Raw genomic sequence first — 24,776 nt, 5'->3', positions numbered from 1 at the left:
AAAAAAATTATTTGGTTTCATATTTAATTTTATTTCAAATATTTTAAATTTTAAAATTATTGTTTTATAAAATTTATATAATTATTATAATTAATTAATATTTTAAATATGGAGATGTAAATTCGTTGTAAAATTCCACGTTAAGTCCTCGTAACGTTTACGAGGAATTTACATGGAGTCGTTGTAAAGTCCTCGTAAAGTTTACATCGACTTTACGTGGAAGCCTTACGTGGCTTTTACAACGAACTATTACGAGGTATTTACATCGTCATTTACGAGGGCATTACGACGAATAGTTTCCTTCCGCTTTACGAGGAATTGACTTCCTCGTAAACGTAACTAGGACTTTACGACGAAACCTCCGTTACGACGAGCGTTTAACAACGAAACGCGTATCGATGTTAATTCGTCGTAAAGCCCCTATTACGACGAATTTACAACGAATACCGCCCTCGTAAAAAATATGTTTTGTTGTAGTGCCAAAAATAGTTTCGAACGCAGCATCTCAAGAAAACAAATTTTGCACAAAACTACTAGACCATATTACATTATTTTTATTTTGCTACAAAACTAGTATGTAATATTAATAATAAACAAAAAGTTTACAAAACTATTTCCCGATTAATTCTCGTATAATTACCAAATAATTGATTCGGCGCTAGGTTAGGGTCAAGCGCACACATTATGCCTAGTGTAATTAACATTGGTTTTGATAACTACAAACAAAAATGGTTTTAAATTACAAATTTTTAATTTTATTTATATTATATATATCACGCAAGCACATAATAAGATTTGCAACTAAAATAACCTAAAAAAATATAAAAAATATTTTATAAACTTTAAGAACTAGTGAGATTAAATCAGACTTTAAATTATGATATTGTTTTTATGTTGTTTTCTCTTTATTTAAATTTTTTGTATCAAATATTTCAATATGAAATAATAATAAAAATAATATATTTATATTATTAAATATATTTTATTTGATAAAAAATATTTCTATTTTATATATCACCATATATTAAAATTTATTTCCAATTTTGAAATTATAAATAAGGCCAATTTGATGATTTTAATTATTTGTGGCACTTTACAAACAAATAAAATGACAAAAGCTAAAAGATAATAATTTAAAAAATAAATCAATATATTTTAAAATAGACAGACACGTGTCAGTTACGAGGTATGTTTTAGCTATTTATTATGAGTTTAGGTATGCAATTCAAATTTTTATTTAGTTTAGGAATGTTTTGGCACGTTAATATTGTTTGGGTATGTATTTTCTGACGGATGTTTGACTGCTACTGGTAGTAGTCTGATTTACTATAAATAAATAAAAATAGTTATACGATAATAATACTATTTTATTAATTTCTTAGGAAAGAACAGATTCAATGCGATGTGGATGCCCCGTCTAACTAGTTAACTATTTTATCAATTTCTTAAGAAATAAGAGATTCAAGGCGATGTGGATGCCCTATTTAACTAGTTAAAAGTCGAGTTAAAAACCGCTAAGCCATTAAGGCTACCCTTCGTACTAAATTTCTCTTGCTCCCACTTCTCCTTCGGCGTCTTATAAGTTGAGTTAGTACCATTGAGATTGACGTCGATAAGCATTATGTTCTCACAGGCCACGACAGAGCTGCACTTCAGATTCACCCCGAAATCACTTCTGTACGTTCCTCGTATGTTCTTGAACTCTATGTTGCTCAGTTTCACCATCGATGCCTGCATGCGTTTTCATTTCTCCATATTTTTATCACCGAGAACATACAGCTATAAGGACACCAGCATTAGGAGTTCATAAGTGAGGGGTTCACACGCTTTCCGAAAAAAAAAATTATTAAAATATGCTACAGTCACGACTCTGTCTCGCAACGCTCTTTCTGCATGAACCCGGGTTGTTACTGTTCAGCGGGCCCGCTATTGGTCAATTTTTTTTTTTTATTAAAAAAAGCAAAAGCGATGAACTCGGTTCGTCTCGCCTCTCCTGCGTGATACCCTTTCTCTTAAAGTTCATCACTGTAACGCGGGCCCTACGACACGTGGTGACTCGCGATTGGTCAATTTTTTTTTTTTTTTTTTTAAAAAAAATCAAACGAAAAATAATAAAAAAAATAATAAAAAATTCACATGATGAACCCCAACCGGGGGTTCATTAATGCGGCTGCTCTAAGGAAATAATATTTTGTAACTTACAGAGGTGGTGTTGCAGCTATTAGAAGGGCAATACTCTTGATCAATGAAAATGGGATTAGAGACATTAATCATTAAAATGTCCTCGAACGTTATATCACTAGCTTGGCTCGGCGGTGATGTAGGCCATGTCTTAATCCTAACTCCGTTATCAGCTCCGTTAACGGTGCAGTTTTGAAACTTAATTCTTCTCACTTCTTCCTCGTTCTTAACCTTCCCCAAGCTCCCAATACTGCACACCAAACCAATTAATGGAACCAAAATTAAACAATGAACAGGATTGCTCACCCTTGTAAAATGAAAAAAGAAGAGAAGGGTATTATCATCTTTACTAAATACCTGAATCCATGGCCTGGACCACAATGTGTGCCGGAGACGAGCACATCAAGACTCCCAGTTGAGATGGAGACGCAGTCGTCTCCGGCTCCAATGGTTGAGTTGGTGATGTTGATGAAAGAGGAGCTATGAACGTGGATCCCATCGGTGTTAGGACTGTCCCATGGGGAGCTGATACTAACGTTGTGGACCGTAACGTTGCTAGCAGAGTGTAACCGCAAATGAAACCCTTTCGCATTTGATAACGAAATGTTTTCGATTATCGAATTTGACACGTTGTCCAAGCTCAGAGACTGTACGTTTGACATCAAACTAACACACATTCATATAAATGAAGTATTTAATATAATCATATTAATTCAAATTTACTAACCGTTATGAGTTTGTCACATTTGGAATCTTCGCAACTTTTTTGTTTCCAGGCTTCGACGTCGCCTCTACCATCTAAGTTAGTACTTCCGTACAAGAAGATATCGTTTAGTTGACTAAAACCAATCCATTGATTCGAAGGAAAATCCTTAATGCCCGTTGGAGCAATTAGATCTCCTGTAATCTCAACTTCCATGGTTGATTCAGTGCGACAAGGGCCCTTGAACTGGATCGCACCCACTAAGAATCTACCTTCCGGGACGTAAAACTTTGATCTTCCTTGGTGGTTGCAAGCTGCCCACCATGTCTTCCCAAATGCCTTCAATTATGAAAATTATGTAAGCCTTATAGGCAATCATTTATGATGTGTCGTAAAGAAAGAGTAAATATAAACTGTTACAAATATTCAAAGAAGTGAATTTGTAAATAAACTGACAAGAGTGTTGTCTGAGTCGGCGTTAGGGCTGGCTCCGAACTTGGAGACATCAAAAACTTCATATGGGAATGATGGACCCATTGGTTCTTCAGCATATCCATAGAATCTATCATAAAAAGCTAATATTTTGTTTGGAGACACAAAGATTAAGAAGGTAACCAAGAACTTAACGACAATGATAAAATTATAGTTAGTCATCTTTGTGATACAATCTTCTTAGCTTTGTGTGCTTTGTCTTTGGCTATGACTTTCTTTTAAAGAAAGAAAATTAGAAACAAAATCTCAATCAGAAAACAAAATTAGAAACAAAATCTAAATTACCCATGTTATCAACTTCAAGTGGAATGTATGACCAATCGTCCAAACTAAAGATTTTATTACAAAACTAGAGATTTCATACGTTTTAAAATTATATTTTGGAATGCAGAGAAAACATCACATGGTATTTCATTTTTAAACGGAACTTTGTAACAAAACAAAAGAAAATTACTGACAAAACAACTTATTCTATTAAAATTTTAAATTCTATACATGGCGGATGCAAAATTGGACGTCACATGACCACTAAATTCCAATAAATTAATTGCTTGAACATATCTGCTCTATTAACTCAGAGTTCTACTTTTTATCTAATTATAAAAAAAAAGTTGTCATTTAAGTATTAAATTAATTACTTGAATACATCTGCTCTATTAATTTGAAACTTCTTAATAATCTCAACAATTAATACCAATGTAAGGGAATATTCTAAACTAGGCATGGGCATCCGGGTCCTCGGGTTCGGATCGGGTCTTGTCGGGTCCAGATCCTTTGAGTCCTAGAAATTTAGACTCATATAGTTATCTATAACTTTTCGGGTCGGTTTCAGGTCGGGTCTTGTCGGGTCAGGATCGGTTCGGGTAATTTTAATACCCGTAAAATACCCATAATTTTTGGGTATATTTCGAATCCGGGTCGGTTCGAGTATTTAGGACCCGAATATCCGAATTGGACCCGGAAATTCTAAAAACACCCGAAGAACCGCAAAAATACCCAAAAATTTATCCAAAATCAGATCCGAAAACTCAAAACATACCCGAATACCCGAATTATATTTTCTAAAAATCTAAAATTTTACCTGAAACCTACAATTATACCCGAAAACCCGAACCCAAAACTTTTAAAAAAAATCTGAAATACCAAAAATATACCCGATCACTCAAATATACCTAATATATACAATTATTTGCGGGTACTTCGGGTACCCGAGCGGGTCTCGCGTAGGACTCGGATCCGAACCGAAACCCGCGGGTCCAAAAAAAAGACTCAATAGGTACTTTAACATGGACCCGAGCCCGAACCTATATTTTCGGATCGGTTCCGGTTTGGATCTTTGGCTCCGGATAAAATGCCATGCCTATCCTAAAAGTACAATAAACCCCTTTAAACTACATAACAAAATGTGATCCATAGCAGGGGCATCGAGGCGATTGGAAGAGGTTGTAGAAACTGTGGACATCCACTTTTATTTCCACAGCTTTTTTTTTATTCAATATTTGCATATATTTTTCAACAAACGAACTATTCAATCATTGTTACGAAATATTTGAAACCAAGAACAACATATCGTATAGCCACAGACGTTCCCAAAAGTATATAATAATGCATTTATAAATTATTATTACTCTTACTTACAAACCTGTTTTATGTAATATATAAAATATCTTTAATTCATCTTACTAAAAATTTAGTTTCATAAATATTTATACCATACATTCAACAACTGTATACTACATTAAACAACCTCGTTATAACAATATTTTATGTTTATTTACTTCTTCGTACAAACGTATTTGAACTTTCATGTTTACCTTACATTAAAAGTTGCGTTTATGAAAATAATAAAATTTTATGAGTAAACTTGCCTTAAAGAAAATAAAACTAGAGTTAACTCCGTGCACCTGCACGGATATTTGTTTAATAGAATAAACATATGAAATTAATGTAATGATTGTACAAAATGAGTCCATATGGATGTTCGTTCAATTTATAATATATAACATTTTATGATACATAGACGGTTTTTAAATGTCTATAATTTTTTGATTGCTCATATTGCATGATATAAACAGGAAACTCTATATACAACCCTCAATTCCAGAGGTTAAAATGATATGTTATATTGTTGCTGACCAAAAATAAATGATATGTTATATAACATATTCTTCAATTAATATTTTTAACTATAGTAACCATCTTTGATGTATTTATTTATAAATTAAAACACTAATTATCAATATTTATGTATATTAGTAAATATATCTTTCCAAAGTAAAATGTATTTATGCATGTAATAAGATAGATATGTCACTAAGTTTTTTATATGTCAAATAAATTGTATTTCTATATTTATTTTTGAGAAAAAATATTAAATTGAAATTTATCTTGTTGTATTATTATAATTCAAATATATATGTGTGAATTCTACTAATCATCAAAATATTTAACATATATTTGAAAATAAATTTATATGTTTTGACAAAAACATTTATAGTTTATATTTTGTATGGTAAATGAAGTTATAATATACATGGATATATAACATTTAAAGTTTGTATTCACATTTTAAATATTTTTTTTTAGTTTACTGTAAAATTTGATTAGAGGATAATCCGGTTAGATGATAACTGTAATTTTTGATAAGTTTGATTAGATAATAATCTAATAAAATAAATGATTTTTGGTTAGTTAACCAAGTTCGGATAGAAATGAATCTAACGAAATAATTAATTAATATTTATTAATTGTGTGGAAGAAGTTGATAAATACTAAGGTGTAGTAAGGATTTTTTTTCAAATGGTAATTCGGTTTTAATAATATATAAGTTTCGGATTCTCACTATATAAAACGGTCGAATTTTGGCGGGTTTTCATGTGTAACAAATTGGTTTAACAAACCACTGCCTCGTCGTTTAACAAATTTAGCGTAGAATCAGAGCATGGAACTCCGATTGGAGCGTGGCTTTCACGTACCGGAGGCCCACCACCTCAGCGGGCGTTACGCTCTAAGAATCTCGCCCACGGTTTTCTTCATCTCCCCCCCGCCAAGTGTCTTCCTCGTTCGCCACTTCTCATCATGTTACAGGGACCATAAAAATGGCGTATTTCTTCAGCCCCGGGTATAAATACACACATGATCCTGTGGTGGTTTCTTCCACAAGTTACATCTCCTTCTGGTTTTTGTATTGCAAGTGTTTGTGTTTTTTGCCTCCGAGAGAAAATCATGCCGACCGGTAGGTTCGAGACGATGCGTGAATGGGTCCACGACGCCATCTCTGCTCAACGCAATGAGCTCCTCTCTCTTTTTTCCAGGTATCTCTCTCTCTCTCTCTTACTGAATATGCGTTACATATATAAGTTTAGTACATGCATTGTCACTTTGTCAACTGTCAACAGTTGAGAGTAGAGTTTAAGTTCAAAAAAAAAACAGTTGAGAGTAGAGCATGTTAAAAAAAAAAAAGTTAGTTCGTTTTACTTGCATGTGTGTTGTGGTTAGTCTCAGGAGTAATGCTTTGGTTTGCTATGTTTAGATACGTAGCTCAGGGGAAAGGGATACTGCAGTCCCACCAGCTGATTGACGAGTTCCTCAAGACTGTGAAAGTGGATGGAACTACAGAAGATCTTAAGAATCGTCCCTTCATGAAAGTTCTGCAGTCTGCAGAGGTGAAACTACAGCATAACTATATTATATGTAATATGTCTCGGTGTCTATATATCTAAACGTTTAATACAATTTTTCGGATTCAGGAAGCCATAGTTTTGCCTCCCTTTGTTGCGCTGGCGATTCGTCCCAGACCTGGTGTTAGAGAATATGTCCGTGTGAATGTCTACGAGCTGAGCGTAGACCATTTAACTGTTTCTGAGTATCTTCGGTTCAAGGAAGAGCTCGTTAATGGCCAGTAAGTGAAATCTTGTGTGTATATGTATATTCTTCTATGCTTAGATGCTTAAAGTCTAAACCCTTTTTTTTCATCAGTGCCAATGGGAATTATCTTCTCGAGCTTGATTTTGAACCGTTCAACGCAACGTTTCCTCGTCCAACTCGGTCATCATCTATTGGGAATGGGGTTCAGTTCCTCAACCGTCACCTCTCGTCAATCATGTTCCGTAACAAAGACAGCTTGGAGCCTTTGCTTGAGTTTCTCCGCACTCACAAACATGACGGCCGTGTTAGTTTTTTTTTCCTACACTTTTAACTTAGTTTATGTTATAGTTAGTATAGAACAGTGACTATGTACTCTCTATGTATAATGCAGGCCATGATGCTGAATGATCGAATACAGAACATCCGCACACTTCAGGAAGCTTTGGCGAGGGCAGAGGAGTTCCTCTCTAAACTTCCTTTGGCTACACCATACTCTGAATTCGAATTTGAGTATGATCTTTCGCCATTCTCTGCATGTCCATTTTTTTAATCATTTTCCTTATTTGGACGTTGTACTTTGGTGAAGACTACAAGGGATGGGATTTGAGAGGGGATGGGGTGACACGGCACAGAAGGTTTCAGAAATGGTGCATCTACTTCTGGACATACTCCAGGCACCTGATCCTTCTGTCTTGGAGACGTTTCTTGGAAGGATTCCTATGGTGTTCAATGTTGTTATTTTGTCTCCGCATGGCTACTTTGGCCAAGCCAATGTCTTGGGTCTTCCTGATACTGGTGGACAGGTAGACTTGATCCAAAGCTTCCATATATGTGGTATTCAGGGCCGGTCCTCGGGATAGCCAAATGAAACATTGGACTATAAACTATGGCTTCCAAAAAATTTAAAGAAAATTACATAGATATAGGCTTCCAAAATTTGTAAAAAAAAAATTTATCGAAACATTTACTAAATTACCTCCAGCCTCCAAAATTTCAGGCCCGACCCTGTTAAACTTATATACTACTGTTGAGATTTACAGGTTGTCTACATTCTTGATCAAGTACGTGCTTTGGAAAGCGAGATGCTCCTTAGGATACAGAAGCAAGGACTGGATGTTACTCCAAAGATTCTCATTGTATATTTGCTTCCTAACTATCTACTAAGCTGAACACACATTAGCATTCAAGTTTCAGTTTACGTTTATGTTTCCATGCTTGGCTTATATAGGTAACAAGGTTGATACCAGAAGCAGAAGGAACAACATGCAACCAGAGGTTAGAAAAAGTAAGCGGTACAGAACACGCACATATTCTACGAATACCGTTTCGGACTGAAAAGGGCATTCTTCGCAAGTGGATCTCGAGGTTTGATGTCTGGCCATACCTGGAGACTTTCGCAGAGGTTAGCACTTGTAGATGTCTATGCATGCACCTTTTCTTTTACGTTATGGGCTTTACACTTTACTTCTGTGTGATTAGGATGCATCAAATGAAATTGCTGCGGAGTTGCAAAGTGTGCCAAATCTCATCATTGGAAACTACAGTGATGGGAATCTCGTGGCTTCATTGTTAGCTTGTAAGCTAGGCGTGATACAGTGCAATATTGCTCATGCTTTGGAGAAAACCAAGTATCCAGAGTCTGACATTTACTGGAGAAACCATGAAGATAAGTATCATTTTGCAAGTCAGTTCACTGCGGACCTAATTGCCATGAATAATGCTGATTTCATCATCACCAGCACATACCAAGAGATCGCTGGAAGGTAATATGTCATCCAATAATTCAAATGCATGCATTGTCTCCCGGAGTTGTTGTTTGATGTCTGTTTTGCCTTTTTTTGTGCAGCAAAAACAAAGTTGGGCAATACGAGAGCCACACAGCTTTCACCCTTCCTGGTCTTTACAGAGTTGTTCATGGAATCAATGTCTTTGATCCCAAGTTTAATATAGTCTCTCCAGGAGCTGATATGACCATTTACTTCCCATATTCTGACAAGGAAAGAAGACTCACTGCCCTTCATGAGTCAATTGAAGAACTCCTGTTTAGCAGCGAACAGAATGTTGAGCATGTGTAAGTCCTTTTACAACGATTTTGATTTACCAATATATAACAAACATAGAAACTAATACCATGGCCGATTCTGAAATTTTGAGAGCTGTAGACAATTTAGTGAAGATTATAATAAAAATAATTATTACAAATTTGGTAGTCTATGCCTATGAATTTTCTTCAAAAAAATTCGGGAGCTATAGGCCAATGTTTTACTTAGCTTTGCTTAGTACCGGCTCTGACTAAGACAACCACATAATAACTTGATCTACTTCCATGTCTTAATACAGTGGTTTTCTTAGCGACCAGTTGAAGCCAATCATTTTCTCCATGGCCAGACTTGATAGAGTGAAAAACTTGACTGGGCTAGTTGAGTGCTATGCCAAGAACAGCAAGCTGAGAGAGGTTGCGAACCTCGTTGTAGTTGGTGGCTACGTGGACGTGAATCAGTCCAGGGACAGAGAGGAAATGGCTGAGATACAAAAGATGCACAGCCTAATCGAGCAGTATGGTTTACACGGTGAGTTCAGGTGGATAGCTGCTCAAATGAACCGTGCTCGGAACGGTGAGCTTTACCGTTATATCGCAGACACTAAAGGTGTTTTTGTTCAGGTAACAAATAAATCAACATTTAGAATCTTTGAAAGGTTTAGAGACTCATCTTTCTCTCTTTTCGCACCACAGCCTGCTTTCTATGAAGCGTTTGGGCTCACAGTTGTGGAATCAATGACTTGTGGGCTCCCAACGTTTGCTACATGTCATGGTGGACCTGCGGAGATCATCGAGAATGGAGTTTCTGGCTTCCACATCGACCCTTATCATCCAGAACAGCTTGCAACTACTTTGGTCAGCTTCTTTGAGACCTGCAACGCTGATCCAAGTCACTGGGAGAAAATCTCTGATGGAGGGCTTAAGCGAATCTATGAAAGGTTGACCTCTTTTTTTTTCTTGACAGGCTCAACAAAAGAACCCTATAATGGCTTCACCAATATGACTGCTTCATTAAGGGGTTTGTGCATGTATAGGTACACATGGAAGAAGTACTCAGAGAGGCTGCTTACGCTGGCTGGTGTCTATTCATTCTGGAAACATGTGTCTAAGCTTGAAAGGAGAGAAACACGACGTTACCTAGAGATGTTTTACTCTCTCAAGTATCGTGATCTGGTCAGTGTAATTCACTCTTCTTCTTTAAATTTCTTCGCCTAGTTCACATGATCATTTTTTTCTGGTTTTGCAGGCCAATTCAATCCCACTGGCAACTGATGAGCATTGAGCAAGCTATGGTTGGATTCTAATACTTGCTGCACTCCCTGTTGTGTGTTTCTGTTATCTTTGAATAAATAAGCTATTGTCGGCTTTTGTTTCCATGACTAGTTTGGTTTTCAGACTTTTCCTGTTGTTTTCTTGATATGAATAACAAGTATCGTTGAGTTCTAAGCTCGGCATTAAATAACTTGTCGTGTAGTAAAAGTTTGATAGAAAAAGATCACGTGCTGTTTGTGACCAGTAAATGAAGGAGAACAATGAGTGTTAGGAAGGGCCCATGAGATTTCCTTGCTACTAATAAATGTTCAATGCATCTTGAGATACTCAAAAGTCAAAACCAACAACAACAAAAATGTACTGTTGTATATTGTATAATAACAAGAAATCATTTGTGTAACTTTAGAAAGATTCAGATGATCATGACCCTATTATTAGAAATCATTAACAGCGTGATCACTACAGAATTCAACCTTTTTATTACAACAAAAAACAATAAGAGTTTTAATCTTCCTTGTCTCTATCTAGGCCTTAAACTGACCTTTGATAAATAATACAAACATGGCATATAAAAGCATTTTTGTACCAAAACTCAGAACTAGTAGCACAACAAAACTAAACATTCCACTCCACTTAGCCCATCCGCATTAGTGAATCTTTCGCCATAGTTTCTCACTAATTAATATATAGTTGATGAGTTTAAAAAAAAAAAAATTAGAAACTCATGTAAAATTTCCAATTTTTTTAAGAATTTTTAGTTAAATATTAAATATAATTAGTGATAGATTTTGGTGAGAGACTTACCAATGATGTCTTTAACTACTAGTCTACTAGCTACATCATCTGGTGGTAGAGACTACAAGTTACTAGTTTAGTTTATGTAAGAAGGTCCCTTTCTAAAAACATATAGTTGGAAAGTATTTGTGGGATGTAGTAACCGAAAAAGAAGGTGGAAAGGGACAAGATAGTTGCAAGAGCATTGAATCAAAGCAAACAGCTCTGTCTCCACCTTTTGTCTCTCAAACCTCTTTAAAGTAAACCCATTAAAACCCACTCACGCTCCTCTCCAAGTAGTAGTGGTAAGTAAGAACAGATGTCAAACAACACTTCCCCTGTTTCTCCCATGCCCCTCTCTCAACACTTCAGCGACTATGGCTTCGATCCCCAAATCGACTACTTTCAGGTTCTTCTTCTCTTCTTCCTCCTCCATGTTTCTCTAGTTTCAAGTTTTCTTTGTTATAAGGTTTTGGAAGAAGCAAGAAAGCACAAGAAAGAAACTTCCTCCATTGACAGTATGCATCAATTCAAGCTCCAGAAGCCTATATCCAAAGACGACCTGATCCGAACCGCTCTCCACAAGAAGAAGAAGCGTTGGTTCTTGAAAAACGCTTTGCTCTTCTTCAGCTGGCGGAAATGGCGAAGGCGAGACAGTCATTACGCAGGGGAAGGAGACGTGGAGATGGAACTCGACGTTCACATGGCGAGGGCTAGGAACTTTCGCGCCTCATCAGTCGGACCCGGTTCGATATCTGGTCCGGTTTACGTGACGGAGAGCTGGAGCGGTTCGAGCACACCGTACCGAACGATAAGACCTTCTTCGCTGACGTCGACGCCAGCTGCTGTTCCGTATATGAGTCTACGGGAGCTTAACATGGAGCGGCAACACAGGAGCAACGCATCTTCTTCTAGGTCGGGTCCTCTTTACTTGGTCACGTGATCCCCTATATATTAAAAGAGAAGCATTTTTAAAACTTACCTTAAAAATTTATTGGCAAGAAATGTGACGTGGTGACGTGGCTTCACGAGAAGCTTTTGATTAGTAAAACGCTTATGTGTCACGCAGAGAACGCCTCTCAACAAAACTGTGAATTTAATGCGTTCACACTAACATTCCTTTAAAAAAACTTCATATCATCTATATTTTCCTCGACAAACACTTTTACGTGATAAACCTTCAGCTTCAAGTTAGATTAGTTGATTTATCAATCCACTCAATATAATCATAGCATCAATAAAGATTTCTTATTCCTCTATACGTTTCTGTTAAAAACGATTAGCCATCTGATCTATCGTCATTAAGTCGACAAATCTGTAGAGACGACAAAGCGATGAAATTTTAGTACGATGCCAAGTGTTAATGAAAGAACCCTTTTCTCCATATCTGCTTTCATGCATTTAGCAGAGTACTCACATTCTTGAGAACCGCCTCTTATTGCTGAAAGAGGACGTTGGAAATCTATTTCTAGATAAATGTGTTGTACTCGGTTTTGTTACTGCTCGATGAGGTGATCTCTGTTTTAAGGAGACTGAATCACTGTAAATCGTTTCGGCTTAGAGTATTAGTCTTCTCAAGCAAGCAATATAAGCATGTGAGTGTCACCACCTTCGCCGCCATGAGAACTCTGCATTAGACGACCTTGAAGATGAGAAGAAACTTCCAGGAACGAACCACCAGCAAGTCTCACGTGATGGTCGCATCTGGAACAACCTTTACAATTTAGAGGGTCAAATAAACTTCAATTTCTTTTATTACGCAACTATGTTTTCTGAATTTAAAAGAGCTATACTTTTTTATTTCACACAGTTACTGTTTTGCTTATAATATGTTATTGATCCACCTTTTTCGATTTTATGTGTTAAACCCCTAAGTCCATAATTACTACAACATGATAGGCGAAATATAAAAAAAATATTTTCTAAAGCTTCTTCTCAAACTTGCAAACACCATATATTAAATTTTAATATTAGTGAATCTATTATAAAAAGTCTCTCGATTCGCCCCTGATAACAATCATATATTTAGTTCTATTTAACTATCGCTTAAAGTATACCTTATGTTATACATAATCATAATATATAATTCCAATATTAGTATAGATATCTTATCCCGTGCAAAGCGCGGGTTACTATCAAGTTTAATTATTATCGGAATGGACGAAAATGAAATAAAATTTTAAGTTACATATTTGGGTGTGATGTGTGGGTTCTTTAATTTATAAGAAAAAGGTAAAATAAAAAAAAAATTTGGGGGGGTCCATCTGGCCCTTATGGATTGATAAGTCCATTACATAAAGGATGTGTGTGCCTTGGCCGTGGGGGCAGCTAAAAAGAACGTTGTAATTTATAGTTTGATATTTAATATGATGCTGTTAGATTTGTACTCATCGTTTGTAGTTGTCTACTGCATTTATCAATAGTCTGGATTGTTAAATTTAAAATAAACAATCCGGTGAAGCATTTGGAACAGAACCAACTTGGAATCGAGTCTAAAACTGAACCGAAACTCTACTAGTTCTTTTTATGAGTAACCTTATATACCGGAATAACCGGATCCGATTAAAAGTGATTCGAATCCAACAACGAGCATGATCCGAAATTCTGAAGGAGATACTTTGCAGAACTTTTATTCAGTGTGCATCCAATTTTGAATCGAAATTCATTTGATAGGAAACAAGCTAATAACATCTGGTAAATATTTATTCTTTTTTTTTTTTTTGATGCTAATAACATGGTAGCTTCATTTCATTTATCATGGAAAGTGCTAATTTTTTGTTGAATATTCATATTGAGAAGAAAAAAAGTCATTTGTCTAGGTGTGAGATTATTTGGGATTCAACTCCTATCAATTTATCCACCGGAGTTTTGGCGCCAATTAAGTTTCGGTTTAATTTATTTAGTAGTAATAATGTAAACCGAAGAACCTGAAATTCAATTTGTTTGGTTAACACTGTGGGTGAGCAAGTGATTCGGCTTCATAATGTTGAATAACTCGGAAAACCCAAGTCGTGTTCTAATTATATATTTTGGTCAAGTTAAACCGAGACCGGTTTGATTAGGGTTACAACGTCAAGATTGGGTTTCAAGTATTTCCTTTTTTGGTAAAGCACTACTCCATAATCACACGCAAAACAAACTACTCCCAAAAAGGAAAAAGCATCTCCTATATATATATTACTTGCTCGCTCTCTCACCGTATGTGAAAGAAAACAAGAATGGTGAAAAGAGGAGGCACTAAGAGAAAGATCGATAAGATGGAAAAGATCCCGAAGAGAGAGTATCGCGCGACTACTTTCTCCAAACGTTGTTCCGGACTTTACAGCAAAGCCTCGCAGCTATGCCTTCTCTCCGGCGCACAGGTAGCCATCTTGGCGACTCCTCCTTCTTCGCAGTCCAACGTCTCTTTCTTCTCCTTCGGTCACTCTTCCGTGGATGCCGTCGTGAAAGCTTATCTCACGGGACGGCGTCTTCCTCCTGTTCGAGAAGAGCCGATGGAGGAGGATATTGGTGTATGCTTGGCTCGCAAGGAACTAGGGCTGGAGTTGTGGTGGGAGAAGGAGAGTCTTTCCAAGTCCAAGAATCGTCAAGAGTTGATGGATGCGATTAACTCCATGGAGAGGATGTTGAGTAAACTACGTTCTGGAGACTTAGTCAGTAATTATAAACAAAGAGAGGAAGACCTAAAGAACAACGAGGTGACGAAGACCGATGTCGTTTTACACAAGGAAACTCAAGAACCGGATAAAACCCTAGATCTCCAAGCAGTTTGTTGCATCCTTGATGATGATTTAGCTGTTGGTTTTGACAAGGTCACTGAAGAGCAAGATCAGATCCTGGCTATTTGTGATAGTTTTTGTGCTGAAGAGAACAACAGCAACATAAACGGTTCAAGTGTAAGTTTGGATAGGTCTGATCAAGCGATGGATCATCTCATGGATATTGATGGACTGCTAGATTTGGAGACGACTTATGAAAGCTCAGCATTCGATTATGGTGTTTTGGATAGTACTCGGGAGCTTCATGAGACTGCGGGGAGCCTTTTGATCAACTTCGAAGCTGCTCGCGATCTCTAACTCTGAAGACATACAAAGCTTTGGTGTTTCAGAGCAAACCATTGCTACAGTTTAAAGTTAATAGCATTTCTTATTTATGTATAACACGCGATCATTATGAGTAGGACTTAGTTTGATTAATTATTACTAGAGATGTCTTATCTTATATGTAACGATGGGTCTAGTTGGACCTCAAACCAATTTTCATAGTATGGGACTCAAACCGGTTCAGCTTTCCTTTGATTAATGGTAAAGTAGTCCTTATCAAGTGAGTACAAAGAGATTGACTCATCTTTGCATTATAATAGGCTCTTGAAAGCACTCACCTAAGTTATGGGAGAATCAGAAGCTAAAGATAATGGTGGAAGAAAAGAAGTAATGGACTTACTGCAATACACATTTACATCAAAGGGGCAAGGTTGAATATGTTTACTGTCAAAGGATACACACATTCGGTAAGTGCCAACGTCCATGGCAAGATAGCTACCTGTATATGTCCCCCATCATTGTTATCGACAAAGTTCCATGTGGTGAAACTTGATGTGTTAGCTGAGTTGATCTCCAGCTTTAACCGGGATGGCTGCAAACACACAGGATTGTTGAAGCCGTCCATGAGCAAGACCACAATATCATTCTTGATTTCCTCTGGCACTTTTGCATTGAATTAGGTCACACAACAATATAAGCCACAAACAAGTGAAGACATTAACGAATTTGAATTAAAAAAAAAATTGTGCCACTATGGGTCTCTCTCGGCTGTATGGTTGGAAAGATATATGAGGAATCATCAGCATCTTATATGATTCGAACCTGAAGTCTATTCACTTGGACTAATGAGGGATAACATAAGCATCTTTCAAGTAAATAGAGAACCCAATAGACTCTCTAGTAGTATAAGCATTGATCCCTGAACCATTACTTCTTGATCCATCACAATAACCTGTCAAGAAAAATAAAAAAGAGGAATGTTGCATAGAACACTCACCAAAAAAGCAAAAAAGTAGCATCATGCCACGGAAACACTCACTTATATACACTGAATACTCATATGGCATACCATAGATGCTCTTATTATGCTCCATTTAAAAAAAAACATGAACTGTATCACTGGCTCTATGTACTTAAACTGGAAATTTGCTACCGGTATGGACAAACCGGTCTCTTTCCCCACCACATCAGCATCAAAGTCATAAAATCCAGAGACAAGGTTTCCAGATCGGTCTCTCTGGTGCAGCAGGATCTCCATTTTGGAAAATAGCTGCCATGTGACTTCCATATCTCATGCAATTGGAAACATCTAAAGGCCCTGCCTCAAGAACCAACACGTTTAGCAGAAGGTAGGGGAACACCATTGAGTGTTTGGCTTTCCTTCTCCACAAGAAGTAAGAATTTTTTTTTACAAGAACAAACTCAATGGAGATATAACCAGATTCAATCCATCTGATGTGTGGTGTATTAACAATGGTTCCAAATGCATCCATGGGAAGAACCACGATGGATACATCACAGCTTCAAACACCTTGTTAAGACCCATCCATGAAACAACACAGACAGATGGATACATTAACCCTTCATAAATGAGAAATTCATTTTGAATGATACTGAACAACTAAACCATGAAAACAGAGGAGTTTGCGTGACGTTCAAGAAACCTAACCTGGGATGACTTCAAGGAGTTTGCGCCACGAATTCAGGACTTTGAAGCTTTCATCACCTATGAAAATGTTGAGCACACCAACCATGATGGGAGTAAAAGAAATCTTCCAAGTGCCAACATCGGCACCAAGATCGAGTCAAACCCCAGAGATGATCGGTGGATCGAAATAAGAACACGTGTCAGGATGCAATATCAACCGTTCGATATAATTATTACACCGGGTCGTAGAGGATTTTTTGTTGTTTCCCGGTTTCGGAAACCGTTTTTTTTTCAATTTCTAGCGCTTTTTAATCAAAACGACATGCAGTGCACATTCGCGTCCATAAACATGAAGGCTTTGCGAGTGCGCACTTGGAAGCCAAAAGTGTCTTCAAGTAATTTTGTTAACAACAAAGAAAACAAACACATGATGTGTCTCTCACTCTTTATCCCCTCCCTACACCCACATAGATCACTGATAGATTAACATACGATTATTGCATCCTCGTCAATTAATCTTCTCTAATCTTAACTTATAGATAATTATTTTCTATAAAAATCTATATATTCATGAATTGTTTCTCGGTGACTTATTCGATCACTTAAAATTATTTATATCTAAGTGATAATATTCAAAGTTTAGAATACTTTTGTCACTCAAAATTGTGAGTGTGATGACATTAATGTTTTTTTTTCGGAAGTACGTACTAACTAGTTTATTTCGCTCCGGCTATTCCACTACCGGTAGCGGCCCGGGCTTACATTTGGCTGGAAGCCAAAATTAATTTTGGACCGCTAATATTAATTATCTGAGAAACAAAAAGATGTTTTAGCTGAGATTTGAACATGTGACCTGTAACTAACAAAATCTAGTCTATTTCCGTTGGACCAAGTGTAACTTTCTGTTAATATTATAGTCGAAAATAAACTTAAAAATTTAACGGTTGCTTCTTCCGCTTCTGTCCAGGCCGGCACTGTCCACTACCAAACTTTAGAACATTAGTTTGAATTAAAATGAATGAAAATGAGAATATTATATTTCAGTTTAAAGATTCTATAAGTCTAAAGAATGAGCTTAAAAGCTTTAGTTGTTGTGAAAGATAATTAAGGTGAAGAAAAGAAGCGAGAAGCCACAAGGACACTATATGATGCCTATTTTGGTATGGGTACACATCCACATGCTTGCACATGTGTTCCGGCCAATTAGTTCTTGTTTTTCCATGTGGTTCGGTAGCTCTATAATACACTCACGCACCCCTTATATACTCACGTCTTGGTCATTGCCAATCGAATCCATCGAAAGCGTCATCACGCAATCCATGATCCACTCGCTTCAATAATGCAATATCTTCAGCATTTTTTTTTCTTGCCATACAGTTTTACATTCTCTCTTTGTCCAACGAAGACATTTATATAAATGTATCTAGAATGATTATGTGGGATCAATTAAATTGAGACAAGTCAAGTAAATAGCAATGAACGAGTGTCAAGAATAAAATTTTGGCCGCTTTTACTATTCATTGAACTGTTACAAGAAGCAGTGTTTATATATGTGTAACATGTATGTGTTTTTAATATATGGAAAATTTTAGAAACAGAAAGAAATCAATGAAACAGAAATAGAGATGGTATGAACAACAAACTGAACACTCTGTTAGTGTATGCCTTCTTCACATTGGACAATAATTTGATCAATATCAGGTAAAATGACGTTTTTGCCTACCAAGTCATGAGCCTTTAAGGACTCTTTGTTCCAATCTGTCTTATAGACGACGGTCAAAATAGAGATTGCACAAACGATCTGCGCCCCGAGTAGGCCATAGCATAGGCCCATGAAGTTTAAGCCCCACACAAACGCTAAAATAACAGCCACTGGTGCTCCAACTACGTAAAAGGCGTAGAAATTAATCTTCGCCCCTACACGTGGCCTCGCACTGCCACGTAGGATCCCGCAGCTTGTAGTTTGAGGACAGTTGGCAAGCTCACAAGCTCCGATCACTGGAAGAACCGCCGCGGTCAGCTCCAAGACAACTCCATCCGCCGTGAAAACTCTCCCCCAAGCCTTTCTCCCGACGGTGGTCCCCACAAGCCCGAAAACAGATACGGCTACGGCGGCTACGACAGCTACTGCCGCCGCCGTCCTCGCCTTCTCCGGCCGTCCTGCTCCCAACTCGTTGCTCACCCTCGTCGAAACCGCGGCGGAGAGCGCCGTGGGGATTGTATACATCAATGACGTCGTCTGGATCACGATGGCGGCCGCCGCTAGCGCCACCCTTGGCTCCGGGAGATAGCCGGCGAGGACCGTCATGAACTCGTACCACCACCACTCCAAACAAACCGCTATACAGCTTGGGACCGCGAACTTGATCAGTATTGACCACACTTCATCATTGCAAGAGTCTCTCGAACTAGACAGTAGCAACGGCATTTTAAGACAAAGTGAGGAACTGGTTTTGTCGCTTTTATGTTCTTCCAAGTAGATGTAGCAAAGAAGAAGCAACAAGGAGATGAAGTTGGTGAGAAAAGATGAGACCGCGACTCCAGTGACGCCGAGAGAGATGTAAAACGTGAAGAAAGCAGTAATGGGGAAATGAAGAAGGACAGAGGCTAACGTGCACCACATCAAAGGCCACGTGGTGCCTTTACAACGCAAGTAAATACGTAAAGGATGAAGGAAGCTATTAGCTAGGAGATCTGGCAAAGAGAAGGAGCAATAGAGAGATGCGACACGCGTGATGTCTTCTTGTTGGCGGAGGATTAGCATTAGAGGTTGGAGGCTCAGCCAGAGGAGAGAGATGGGAAGCGAAGCTAAGAGGAGGAGAAAGATGGTTCGCTTGAGGGTCAAGGAAGCGAGTGAAGGGTTTTTAGAGCCTAGGGCTTGGCCACAAAGTGGTTCCATACCGGTGGCTAAACCGGAGAGAACGGAGTACCCGGTTATGTTTGTGAATCCGACGGCTAAGGCTCCTCCGGCCAGCTCGAGGCTACCTAGTCGGCCCATACACGCGACGGAGGTCATGTTCTTTAGGTAGTTTAATAGGCTCATGGCGGCCACCGGGAAACTTATGTCCCAAATTTTCTTCATCTCCTCCACCACCTTTTTAAAATATAAATTGGAATAATACAATTAAATTATATAAGTGGATATATTTAAAACGTTGATGGAGGCTGTACTGAGAATAGATATTTTAGATATAATAAGATACCTCTGGCATTGTCGGGCTATAATTGTGTTGGAGATTTGTGAGACTTGAGTCTTCTTCTGCCACCATTGTTAGAGTTTGTTTTGATTGAGATGAGAGATTTTAAAATATGAAGAGAAGATGCCCTTTTATAGAGATTTTTTGTGTGTTTAGACCATGATTAACCCGGGATTCTTAGAGTGAAGTTTTTAGTGGAAGTTAAGAAACTGTTTCTTAACTTTTAACTAAAAAAGTTAAGAACCGGTTCTTAAAATCCTTATTTAAGAATCGGTTCTTAGTTTTTTTAGTTAAAAGTTAAGAAACAATTTTTTAACTTCCGGTAAAAACCCCGGGTTAATCATGCTCTTAGGTGCATGGTTCCTAGTTTCGCATGGTGGGGATTTCAAAAAAAATATCATTATTTTGTTATTCTTTTCTTAGAGGGGAAACATGCAGACGAAATTAATTAGAAACAATCCATATCTTTTAGTTAGTAAAGATGACTCTCAGTCCTATATCTTATATATTAAAACAGAAGTCACAACCTTGATTCATATGTGATTTTTTTTTAAAATAGTCCTTCATTAGAAATCAGTTATCATTCATTTATTACTAATAACATGGTTTGATAATATATCACAACTAATATAACCATAACTCCTACAAAACCGGAATGGTAAACATGACCAATTTTTAATCCTTATTAAATGTAAAATCAATTGATAGATAGCCAGGATGTAAACCATTATCAAACTAGTGCGTGGACCAATACATTATCCTATTGTTATTATTCTGAACATGCAATATAAATCAAATTTCGACTAACCCCTTAGACTAACGACGAACACTATACAAAATGGGTTTAATTAATCACCATATGTATACTGCGTTTATAAAACAAATTATATACACCAAATCTGAATTACGGACTAACTAATTGCACCGTAATATTTTACAGGCACAATATATTATAGTGTTAAAAATTTGATGTTTTTAACGGTATCCCAAATTTTTGTATCTATTACCAATTTGATTTAGTTTTTAACAGTAGGTCCAATTTGATTTAAGTTTTATATATATTTCAAATTTAGAAATAAAAAAAAAATGTAAAATAGTACGGTTACATAATTATGTTTTCAAAACAAAATTTGTTACAATAATACAAAATTTGAATTTTTTTATAATAATAATATCACAAATCACATAAATACAGGTATAATAGAGTTAGATAATATATAATACTAAACTATATTAATTAATTGATAAATTTTGTTTTATAAACCAAAATGATTTAGTATATAAAATAAAACCCGCACGGTTGTGCGGATCGAGATCTAGTTTGTGATGCGGATCGAGATCTAGTTTGTGATGAAATTAGAGATTTTCTTGACCACAAAAGTACGAAATCTGAATCAGATTTTTTCGTACATAAAGCGTCACATAAACAAACGAAAGTATAGGTATGTGGCAATTTAATACAACAGAAAAACAATGAAGAACTTGTTCAGAAAAAAAAAACCAATAAAGAAGAAAAACTCAAATCAAATTTCTTCACAACATGCGCTGATCAACTTTTAGTACAAAGTTCCATTATATGATTATCTCTTTATAAAATTTTAAAATAAATTGTTGCTAAGGAGTGGAGTTTTATTATAACCAAAATTCATATTGAGGCCTATACTAATCTTCAGAAGCTGTAGCAACAACTATTATGCAGTATTCAATAAAATGAGGTGCCAAATAACGTAAACTTTTCTTTGGTTTAAAATCTTACAGGCGAAAGTAAACTATCATCATCAGATTTTGTTAACCGTGTCTGCATTTTTACAAAATAATCACTATAAGAAGTTAAGATTGACCTAAAAGTTAATCTTTATGCTCAAAAAGATTATGCATAAAACTTCCTTTGATTTCCTTTTTTTTCTAAAATAATGTTGATAAATATATTTATGGAGTCAAACTAAAGATATTCGTAGAAAGTGATATGATTGGTCCATCAGGCTAGAAATGAAACTAGTTAAAATTAGGTATAGCGCAATGTCTTGTCTCCCTCTCACTGTTATTATCAACATAGAATCGAATTGTAAATTGGTGTTCAAAAAAAATAATCGAATTGTAAATTATGTATACCTTTTTCTCTCCTTTTCTTTCTTATTCCCACTCCACTCCTTGTATACAAATGACATTTTACATCATGCCTTTGCTTACATAGAAAAATAATCATCACAGTTGATATATTTTTACAGTTCGTTTGAAAATATTTTAAATACATAATTTTTAAAATATATACTGAAAATATGATATTGACTTTTAGATTAGCTATGATATTAGTAATGGGTGAGACTAGCATATTATCAGTGTTCTGAAAAATTAAACAATTTAGTTAATTAAATTTGTTTCCCGATTTTTTTGCTAATAATTAAATAAATTAGCATACATAATTACATATAGTGTGTGACTGGAAAGTATTTCTAGAGTAAATTATTACTCTAAAATTTAATTTACTCCAAAGTCCACTCAAAGTTTACCAATCAGGTGGAAAATCACTTTTACATTTTTACTCTAGTTACTATTTAGATGGTCAGAAATATACACACAGTTTTACTCTACATTTTGCTTTTTTTTGTTTTCCCTTCAATGGCTTTTGATATTCATTCCAAAGTGAAATACAAGAGTTCATACATAAGCTGGCGGTCTAACATGATAACCCCAGAAACAAGAGCCCATAGAAAGCGGCAACTAGAACCCACACCGGGGCAACTTAAAAACACAACATAAAACTAAAACCGCAACTAAACTCAAGACAAACGATTAACTACTACACTCAAGTCTGAAACATATCAACTTATCAGACAAATTATAAGCACATGCCAATGATTGGGATTTACCGCTGCTGCACATAGCCCTAACACACGGTAACTTCCACTTCTACACTCACACCACGACCGACCTATCGCTGCTGCCTACGCCCGCCAAACGATAACGCCCAAGAACCTGAGACTTCATAACCCGACAAGAGGAATCGATACTCGATCAACACAACCTTCAGATACAGAGCTGACGCAATCATAAACGTCCATTTACTCCTAGATAGAAGCTCAGCCACAACACCACTAAAACGAAGTCTTACCACCCGAAACTTACCGGACGCATTCACGGAAAGGAAACGGACGACAAGCGATCACTGCACTGCACTCACCACCATTGGAAGAAAGTCTGCTAAATCAAATGTCAAACTCCAAACGCAGAGACATCGAAACCCAGATTTGAGCGAAAACAAATGACAACTGATTAGTAAATACGGGTTTCAACTCCTGACCAACCATTGGTCACAGAGCCACCGAGACACCAGGGTGGACCACCAGACCGGAAGTCGCCACCGCTCTGCATAAGGACCCAAGAGGTAGATCCGGAAACCAACCACCAAGATCCATAGCAAGAACCTAAGGTCCACCTCCACGCGCAGCCTTCTCGAGAAGCGGACGAAAGGGGAAAACAACCACTTGAGAACCCTAAAAGCAGAGCCTCTCCGACAGCTACCACTCTCCTCCGTGCCTTAACTCCAGAGCTAGTAAATCCCACACCAGATCGAAACTCTTCTCGAGCGAAGATCTCACCGGGTGAATCTCCAGAACCAGAACCTTGACAAGACGGAGAAGAGGAAGACACCACGGAGAAGCCAAAGGAAAACCAGCGGAGAAAAGAAGAAGATTGACGTCTCCGGCGCGGGGACGCACCACGGACACCGGAACTTACGAGATCCACGCGCTTGTCTTCGGTGAGTTACACTATCTTCTTACTCTACATTTTGCTAGAGTAATAACTTTCCTCTCATTTACGCTTTCTCTTTTTTGTTTTCCACCTTTTTGTTTTTCTCTATTTTACACCTATTTATTTTACTCCATATTACTCTAGTGATATCCAATCAAACCCATAACTCCTTAGAATTATCTTTTAGGCTGGGAGAAACCAAGTGAAAATTGACAGAAACACAAGTAGTGAAGGAGAAGTACAAATAGAGACAGAGTCGTGATGTTCCCCTTATACAAAGGAAACATATCATCTATCCTTTCCTCACTAATATCCACTTCTTCTATTCTTTCGCTTCTCCCGCACGTGGCCTATTGCTCCTACTTACATCTCCATCGTTGATCTCGATATCTCTCAATCTACACGTAACTCACGCATAGACATATGCCTAACCTTGTGTGACATTGTTTGTGTGATATAAGGCTTGGTCTACTTCCTAAACTCATATAGTAAAATCTAGTAAACATAATGTTAGTTTGTTTCAAAAAAAAAAAAAAAAACATAATGTTAGTTTAAAACAAAATGTTTTAGAATTGGTGAACTGTGATGGATAGTAATATCCTTTAATGGAACCGTGCATGGTTAGACATTTCTCACTAGATATAGCACTTAAGTCTTCTCCTTTGTTATTCACACATCCGACATTTCTAATGTGCTTTTAGACTCTAACATAATGCTATAATGATTACACATTGAACAAATTTCTATAATGGAAACATAAATATATTATTCTATATGTTGTTGTCCACATTGTGGCTTACTAGTT

General features: G+C 36.9%; 5 protein-coding genes and 1 pseudogene across 8 annotated transcripts; 3 read left to right on the top strand and 3 right to left on the bottom strand.

Moving 5' to 3' along the window:
• Positions 1-1,416: 1,416 nt before the first annotated feature.
• Positions 1,417-3,763, bottom strand: LOC106305196 (exopolygalacturonase-like). The gene is made up of 5 exons (XM_013741567.1): positions 3,341-3,763; positions 2,909-3,223; positions 2,539-2,828; positions 2,203-2,431; positions 1,417-1,731 (listed from the first exon to the last, which is right to left on the bottom strand). The coding sequence occupies exons 1-5, from the start codon at positions 3,536-3,538 to the stop codon at positions 1,489-1,491; spliced, it is 1,275 nt and encodes a 424-aa protein (XP_013597021.1). The 5' UTR covers positions 3,539-3,763; the 3' UTR covers positions 1,417-1,488.
• A 2,518-nt stretch (positions 3,764-6,281) lies between these two features.
• On the top strand, positions 6,282-10,725 carry LOC106304017 (sucrose synthase 2). Of its 2 annotated transcripts, XM_013740393.1 has the most exons (14): positions 6,282-6,690; positions 6,909-7,041; positions 7,126-7,277; positions 7,355-7,547; positions 7,635-7,753; positions 7,830-8,046; positions 8,284-8,379; positions 8,472-8,645; positions 8,723-9,006; positions 9,090-9,314; positions 9,584-9,905; positions 9,978-10,222; positions 10,319-10,457; positions 10,531-10,725. In XM_013740393.1, exons 1-14 carry the CDS (start codon positions 6,512-6,514, stop codon positions 10,564-10,566), a joined length of 2,514 nt encoding a protein of 837 aa, XP_013595847.1. In that variant the 5' UTR covers positions 6,282-6,511; the 3' UTR covers positions 10,567-10,725. The 2 variants fall into 2 exon arrangements, with proteins under 2 accessions (XP_013595847.1, XP_013595846.1); XM_013740392.1 differs by lacking the exon at positions 10,531-10,725 and having other exon boundaries at positions 10,319-10,522.
• An 850-nt stretch (positions 10,726-11,575) lies between these two features.
• On the top strand, positions 11,576-13,716 carry LOC106304153. Of its 3 annotated transcripts, none has more exons than XM_013740551.1 (2): positions 11,576-11,739; positions 11,800-13,130. In XM_013740551.1, the coding sequence occupies exons 1-2, from the start codon at positions 11,650-11,652 to the stop codon at positions 12,271-12,273; spliced, it is 564 nt and encodes a 187-aa protein (XP_013596005.1). In that variant the 5' UTR covers positions 11,576-11,649; the 3' UTR covers positions 12,274-13,130. The 3 variants fall into 3 exon arrangements, with proteins under 3 accessions (XP_013596005.1, XP_013596004.1, XP_013596006.1); XM_013740550.1 differs by adding an exon at positions 13,472-13,716 and having other exon boundaries at positions 11,578-12,274; XM_013740552.1 differs by having other exon boundaries at positions 11,653-11,739; positions 11,850-13,130.
• A 623-nt stretch (positions 13,717-14,339) lies between these two features.
• LOC106305132 (agamous-like MADS-box protein AGL97) lies at positions 14,340-15,501 on the top strand. Its single transcript, XM_013741501.1, has one exon. The coding sequence runs from the start codon at positions 14,549-14,551 to the stop codon at positions 15,404-15,406; it is 858 nt and encodes a 285-aa protein (XP_013596955.1). The 5' UTR covers positions 14,340-14,548; the 3' UTR covers positions 15,407-15,501.
• A 284-nt stretch (positions 15,502-15,785) lies between these two features.
• LOC106303166 lies at positions 15,786-17,016 on the bottom strand (annotated as a pseudogene).
• Positions 17,017-18,502: 1,486 nt separating this feature from the next.
• On the bottom strand, positions 18,503-20,322 carry LOC106304237 (MATE efflux family protein 5-like). The gene is made up of 2 exons (XM_013740645.1): positions 20,225-20,322; positions 18,503-20,115 (listed from the first exon to the last, which is right to left on the bottom strand). The coding sequence occupies exons 1-2, from the start codon at positions 20,288-20,290 to the stop codon at positions 18,676-18,678; spliced, it is 1,506 nt and encodes a 501-aa protein (XP_013596099.1). The 5' UTR covers positions 20,291-20,322; the 3' UTR covers positions 18,503-18,675.
• Between the last annotated feature and the right edge of the window lie 4,454 nt (positions 20,323-24,776).

This window comes from Brassica oleracea, chromosome C7 (genome assembly GCF_000695525.1).
Source record: "Brassica oleracea var. oleracea cultivar TO1000 chromosome C7, BOL, whole genome shotgun sequence".
In the NCBI taxonomy this organism is placed as follows: Eukaryota; Viridiplantae; Streptophyta; class Magnoliopsida; order Brassicales; family Brassicaceae; genus Brassica; species Brassica oleracea.
Note: the sequence above shows the minus strand (reverse complement) of the source record. Positions and strands in the feature narration are given on the sequence as shown.